The sequence below is a fragment of the Clupea harengus genome, chromosome 5 (genome assembly GCF_900700415.2).
Source record: "Clupea harengus chromosome 5, Ch_v2.0.2, whole genome shotgun sequence".
Classification (NCBI taxonomy): Eukaryota; Metazoa; Chordata; class Actinopteri; order Clupeiformes; family Clupeidae; genus Clupea; species Clupea harengus.
The window spans coordinates 31,349,645-31,357,144 of NC_045156.1; the positions used below are offsets into that span (position 1 = coordinate 31,349,645).

Sequence of the window (7,500 nt, forward strand, 5' to 3'; positions counted from 1 at the left end):
TGTGTGTGTGTGTGTGTGTGTGTGTGTGTGTGTAGAATAGTTTACTCTGTAATGTGAAGTGTCGGTCGGTCAGATCTCTCTTTTCTACTATGAATGTGAAAAGAATTGGTATGATGCACTTTTCTATGAAAAGCATTGTTGCTTTCCTTCCTTGTCAAGAGATCTTTTTTTACGGTGAGCTTTGTAGGGGTGTTGACGGGTTATCAATTTTGCCTTTTGCTTTCTACAGCACCTATCCAGCAGACACAGTGTCCAACAGAGCATGACCCAGGTATAACAACATTGTTTATTACAAATATTCAGCGTATAAACCCTTTAAACACTTTGATTTCAGAGATGAAGTAGATTTGTGATCATTAACTCTTAACACAGAGAGGAAATCACATTGTGGAATTGAGCACAATGTTATGTGATACATTGCATAATGCTAAATCAGGAATAGCAACTAGTGATACAACATGCATGACCAAAAACCTCTGCTATGGGTGCTCTAAAACATTCTTATGTCATTTGGAAATGCGAGACACATAATAGTGACTGTAAGATGAATAGTTAAATACGCTGAAATAATGCTCTTCTTAAATGTGACTGTAAGATGAATAGTTAAATACGCTGAAATAATGCTCTTCTTAAATGTGACTGTAAGATGAATAGTTAAATAAGCTGAAATAATACTAACTTCTTAAGTGTGACTGGAAGATGAATAGTTAAATAGTTTCAGCTTAGATGAATAGTAAGCTGAAATAATGCTCTTCTTAACTGTGACTGTAAGATGAATAGTTAAGTAAGCTGAAGTAATGCTCTTCTTAAGTGTGACTGTAAGATGAAGAGTTAAATAAGCTGAAATAATGCTAACTTCTTAAGTTCACTTCTTGACTTGCCAGGGGGACGGTGTGCGTCAGCGGCATGGCGAGGCCTCTCGCGTCCCCGTACCTCACCACCTCTTCATGAACCTAAAGAACTTCGCTTCCAACACCATTGGCGAGGACACGGACATCTTCTTCTCCCTCTACGACCTGAGAGAGGGCAAGCATATTAGGTGAGGGCAATTATGGAATACCTGGATAGGAAAGTATGGATACATAACCATGAAAGGAACATGATGATGCAGGTTAGGGTTTTATTGGTGATCACCTTCAAGGTTCATTCTGATGGTCGGTCTTCATGTAGATTCCTGCTAGCTGTCCAGACTCTTCACTATATACAGTACCAGTCAAAAGTTTGGACACACCTTCTCATTTTTTGAGAAGTTTTTTCTTTACTTTTATTATTTTCTACATGGTAGATAACACCTTTTTGTGTTCTTTCGTAGTTGAAATGTCTTCAGTATTAATCTACAATGTAGAAAATAATAAAAGTAAAGAAAACACTTCTCAAAAAAATCAAAGGTGTGTCCAAACTTTTGACTGGTACTGTATAACATGAGGAAGTAGGGAAAGACCCACTAAGGCACAGGCTAGCAGAAATGTTGAGGTTGCAGTTCAGAAAAGGTCAGGCACATTGTTCAAATGATAAACCACATGAACCAAAGTAACTATGCTCAAAGCCCAAAAGGTCCTCTGTGGATAGCCCACATTGGGGCCCATGATGTGTGCTAAATGTCATCTCTGTGGATAGCCCACATTGGACCCATGATGTGTGCTAAATGTCATCTCTGTGGATAGCCCACATTGGACCCATGATGTGTGCTAAATGTCATCTCTGTGGATAGCCCACATTGGGGCCCATGATGTGTGCTAAAAGTCATCTCTGTGGATAGCCCACATTGGACCCATGATGTGTGCTAAATGTCATCTCTGTGGATAGCCCCCATTGGACCCATGATGTGTGCTAAATGTCATCTCTGTGGATAGCCCACATTGGACCCATGATGTGTGCTAAATGTCATCTCTGTGGATAGCCCACATTGGGGCCCATGATGTGTGCTAAATGTCATCTCTGTGGATAGCCCACATTGGGCCTATGATGTGTGCTAAAGGAACTTACTTTTACCAGAGCAGGGGCGTCCCTCTCTACCTTCAAGAAGCTTTTGAAGACCCAACTCTTCAGAGAGCACCTCCCTTCCTAACTGGCACCTGACCAGCGCTTAACTTGCACTTCAGCAGTTACATTCCTGCACTTCTTTTTCCTTGTTTCTAGGTCGTTGTTTTCTAATTCTCATGTAAAGTAGTATTTATTGTTACACCAGGTTTTTATTGCTCTTAGCTTGACTGTTCTCTCCCTTGTACGTCGCTTTGGATAAAAGCGTCTGCTAAATGACTAAATGTAAATGTACTTTTGGAAGCGCATACTGAGCCGTTAGACAACCCCAAAAGGGTCACCTGTGGACAGCTTTCATAGGATCCACATTGTGGGGGCTCTTAGTCTTCCCACATTCAAGACCAGTAGGGGCCACTATGAGCTGCTTCGATGATATCAGACTTTAAACCCACACTATCAGACCAGATAAGGCCAGATCTTTAGAAAATGATTGCAGAATAATTTGGGAAATGAACCAAATGTTCAGGATATGCTCTTCCCTTGGAAAGGATGTTGATAATTTGGTTTTGTTATGTCAAATCTGCTTTTGAAGAACTGAAGCATCACTGTTGCTTTCCCTCGTGGCACTCCTATGCATCAAACAATACATTTTTGTGTTTTGTTTGACGCCTTGTTGCCTTCTTCCGTAAAAATGTATTAAGAGAAACTCATCTCCATTAGGAGAGACTCATTCACAGCCTTATTAAGAGAAACTCATCTCTATTAATCAATCAATCAATTCAATTCAATTCTCTAAATACCCGAAGTCGCTTTACAGAGTCCAGAGTCCAGTAGTCATTCATACACAGTCATACCGGTGGTGGTAAGCTACATCAGTAGCCACAGCTGCCCTGGGGCAGACTGACAGAAGCGTGGCTGCCAATCAGCGCCAACGGCCCCTCCGACCACCACCAACATTCATTCATATTCATACGATGCATTAAGAGACTCATTCTCAGCCTTATTAACAGAAACTCATCTCCATTAGAAGACTCATTCTCAGCGTTATTAAGAGACATTAGGAGACTCATTCTCAGCGTTATTAAGAGACATTAGAAGACTCATTCACAGCGTTATTAAGAGAAACTCATCTCCATTAGGAGAGAAACTCATTCACAGCCTTATTAAGAGAAACTCATCTCCATTAGAAGACTCATTCACAGCGTTATTAAGAGACATTAGAAGACTCATTCACAGTTTTATTAAGAGACATTAGGAGACTCATTCACAGTTTTATTAAGAGAAACTCATTAAGAGAAACTCATCTCCATTAGGAGAGAAACTCATTCACAGTCTTATGAAGAGAAACTCATTACATTATTTAGTCATTTAGCAGTCGCTTATCCAAAGCGACTTACAAGGATGTATACACATTTACACTGATGGCACACTGCACATCAGCAGCAATTAGGGGTTCAGTGTCTTGCTCAAGGACGCTTCGACAGGGAATCGAACTAGCAACCTTCTGTTTACTAAACGACTTCTCTACCTCCTGTACCACTGTCGCCCCTGCGCCCCAACTCATCTCCAACTCATCTCGTTCTCTTCATGCACAGTGAGAAGTTCATGGTGCGACTCAGCAAAAATGGCGGCCCGAAGAACCCAGAGAAGTTGGATCGACTGTGCGCTCTATTCACAGTATGTGCTCTTTTAATCTGATTCAGTGTGTGTGTGTGTAGAGTTCAGTGTGTGTGTGTGAGTAGAGTTCAGTGTGTGTGTGTGTGTGTGTGTGTAGAGTTCAGTGTGTGTGTAGAGTTCAGTGTGTGTGTGTGTGAGTAGAGTTCAGTATGTGTGTGTGTGAGTAGAGTTCAGTGTGTGTGTGTGTGTGTGTGTGTGTGTGTGTGTGTGTGTGTAGAGTTCAGTGTGTGTGTGTGTGAGTAGAGTTCAGTGTGTGTGTGTGTGTGTGTGTGTGTGTGTAGAGTTCAGTGTGTGTGTGTGTGTGTGTGTGTGTGTGTGTGTGTGTAGAGTTCAGTTCGGTATGCTCTTTTAATCTGTTCAACATTCCCCTTCATATCATTACTGTTTTGAGGTCAGATTTGATAGGAATACATTGTTATCTAATATGGTCTGTGTTTGCTAACCTCCACAGGATTTGAGTAACAAGGACATGAAGAGGGACCTGTATATTATTTCACAACTCATAAGAACAGGTGAACTACTACACACACGCACGCACGCACGCACGCACGCACGCACGCACGCACGCACGCACGCACACAGACACACAGACACACAGACACACAGACACACAGACACACACACACAGGGGAAGAGAGAGAGATAATGGCCTGTCACCAGTCCTGCTCCAGTCTTTAGTTATGAAAGTCTGAGGTAGCCTAGATTCATTAATACCAACCGTATTCATGAGATAATCAGGCTCATTTCAAGGCTTAGTATTATATGAATATTAGCTAATCTTGGAAGGTATAAAAAATGATCTCTCTTATCGGTTTTGTGTTGTCATGTTCAGTATGTTACAGGACGTAAATGCTTTGACTTCATACTGCGTGTACAGAGTCGTGCTATCATCTAGGGTATCTGTTAACTCCTGTTCATGAGTGAGAAGTGCAAGGTGACTGGGAACAGGAAGTAAGAATTCGAATTGGGGGGGGGGGGGGGGGGGGGGGGGGGCTCTGGGACACCAGACACCGCTGTTGAGTGTTGTGGAGGTGATGTGGGCCTTATTCAACAAAACACTGATGAAGGAAGGTAGCTTTGTTGTCGTTGTTTATATCCTCCTGCTCAGGTTCTATGGTCACACACACACACACACACACACACAGTCATGTTGTTGTGGTTAGCACTTGTGGGCCACAGACAGTGCATGCTGTACTGTGAAGGAGGGCCTGATGCCAGATTGACACACTACCATCAACGTTAGTTCCTCTTGGTGTCGCCAATCTGCAAATGACAAATGAAATGCATACACCACCTCAAGACAATGTTTGGGCATGTTTACCCATCAAGTCTCTTCATAAAGAAGTTTGATTTCACTTCTAAGTTGAACAGTGGAGTATTTGCTCTCATGTGAAATTAAAACAGTATAGTATTATAACAGTTGTTAGTGGTTGCTGACATGAATCCCAGTCTCCAGAAGCTTGGCAGAAAAGGAATATTCCAGCATGACACCAATCCAAAGCAGGCTGCCATAATCACGCAAGAGTTTCTAAAGAAGAAAAAAGTGGCCTGGCCAAATATGTCACCTGACTTGAATCCAATAGAACTTCTTTGGGGTATTTTAAAGAGAGAAAGGTAGAATAACACAACCCTTAATATTAGCATACTGTACATGCTGCCCACACACTTGATACATACAGAGATGGTTCATGAAAATGAAGAGAGCCAGCTTTCAAAGGACTGTTTTTAGTTTAGTGGGTATACGCAGCATAACGACTGCCCCGTGTAGTGTGCTGCAATTGTAGCCATGTTTATATGCAATACAGTGACATTTGTATAGAAGCCTATCCGTAGTCTTTGATGTAATTCATATATATTAGTTTAAATATTTGTGTCTGTTTGTATGTACAGTACCAGTCAAAAGTTTGGACACACCTTTAATTTTTGTGTTAAGTGTTTTCTTTACTTTTATTATTTTAAACTACTTTTAGACATTTAAACTACGAAAGAACACATATGGAATGATGTACTAAACAAAAAAAGTGTTATTTACCACAAAGAAAATAATAAAAGTAAAGAAAAAACTTCTCAAAAAATGAGAAGGTGTGTCCAAACTTTTGACTGGTACTGTATGTTCGTATGTATGTATGTGTGCATGCAGGCCGGATGCTTCTGAATGACTCGAAGAAGGGCCTGGCCCATGTCCAGTACAGACGTCCGTACGGGTGCGCCGTGCTGGCCATGAGCGATGTGCTGCAGACCATCTCGGAGATGAAGGAGGAGAAGGACTTTGTGCTGAAGGTTTACACGTACGTGCCATCACATGCAACCACATCTACACACACACACACACACACTTCAGCAAACCAACATGCAAGGGAAGTAGGTCACACAAATGACCTCATGGCTGATGCTTACAATAGAGACAGTGCATGATGCGTCATGACAGACACGCCTAAAATTGGGGTTAGACAGCCCCATTTTCCATAGACTTGCATACAGAATTAACACATTTTCTTAACTTTTACCGTCATTTCAGGACTATTGAGCGCACCTGGATATAAGTCGCACCCACTGAATTAAAAAAATATAATTTTGAACATAAATAAGCCGCACATGTCTATAAGCCGCGGGTGCCTACCGGTACGTTGAAATAAACTGAGCATCATCACAGAATGTGTTTTTTTGCTCAGTTTTTTGGCGCCATTAAGCTTGTGAAAGCGGGAAAAATCCATAAATTAGCCGCGTCATTGTTTAAGCCGCGAGGTTCAAAGCGTGGGAAAAAAGTAGCGTCTTATAGTCCGGAAATTACGGTAATAACTTTACAATCTCTCTATGTTGTCATGATATTTTTTTACACTCTAGCAGTCATAAAACACAAAATATGTTCTCACAAATATGAACAAATGCGTCACTTTTGAGATTGGATGAAGGCATGTTTCGAAAGACAACTGATCGAGCACTTTTCTCCACCAGCTCATTTTAACACTTAATACGTTTTTTAAGTTATTCATACCTAATTGTGCAAGCTAATCATCCAATCAAAGCAAAGCAAAGCAAAGGCTGGGGGCATAGAAACTAAAAGCTGCTTCTCCACGTCTCTTTGTCCTGGCTTTTGAACTGTTAAGAGTTCAGGACCAGAAGACCTCGGGGGTCTACTGGGTGTGTACCTTGAGAGCATGTTTGTTATATATTCAGGTGCATGACTATGGAGTGATTTTATAGACTTGTAAAATAATCTTGAAATCTATTCTGAAACTAACCACTTCTGAAAGGTAACCAGTGCAGTGATTTTAAGGCTGGTGTGATGTGTGGAGGATAGTGAGGATTGTAAGCCACATCTCACGCCTGAAGAGTCTTAAGGGTGGCCCCTCCATCAAGACTATATTGAGGAGAGAGTTGGCCCACTGCTGCCAAACCAAGAAATGTTGCGGTTGTCATCTCAAGGTCAGCGTCTTGGCCACATGAGACCAGCCCATAGGATATATCTCTGATGCAGAGACAATTCAAGGGGTCGGTGCCATTAAGTAGAAGCAAAGTGGGTGAAATTGGGATCCTAACTTCAAGCATGTCACTGAGAGTGAGCGATATATCTGCTTCCAGAACTTAACTACATCAGGGCATTCCCAATACAGTGACCACAGGACACTGGGTGGAATGACCACAGGACACTGGGTGGACAGTGTACAGTGACCACAGTGTACAGTGACCCAATACAGTGACCACAGGACACTGGGTGGAATGACCACAGGACACTGGGTGGACAGAAATCACAAAGTCAAAAGTCAAAGTGTTTATCGTCACATGCACCAAATAGCTTCAGCACAGTGACATTCTTATGACCAGGCAGGCAACATATACGCA

General features: G+C 41.8%; 1 protein-coding gene across 1 annotated transcript in view; it reads left to right on the forward strand.

Moving 5' to 3' along the window:
* Positions 1–7,500, forward strand: part of dock3 (dedicator of cytokinesis 3) — a 112,124-nt gene that overhangs the window by 32,706 nt on the left and 71,918 nt on the right. Inside the window, 5 exon segments of the mRNA XM_042707927.1 lie at positions 230–271; positions 885–1,039; positions 3,576–3,657; positions 4,109–4,169; positions 5,798–5,945. Coding sequence (XP_042563861.1) covers positions 230–271; positions 885–1,039; positions 3,576–3,657; positions 4,109–4,169; positions 5,798–5,945 — 488 coding nt within the window.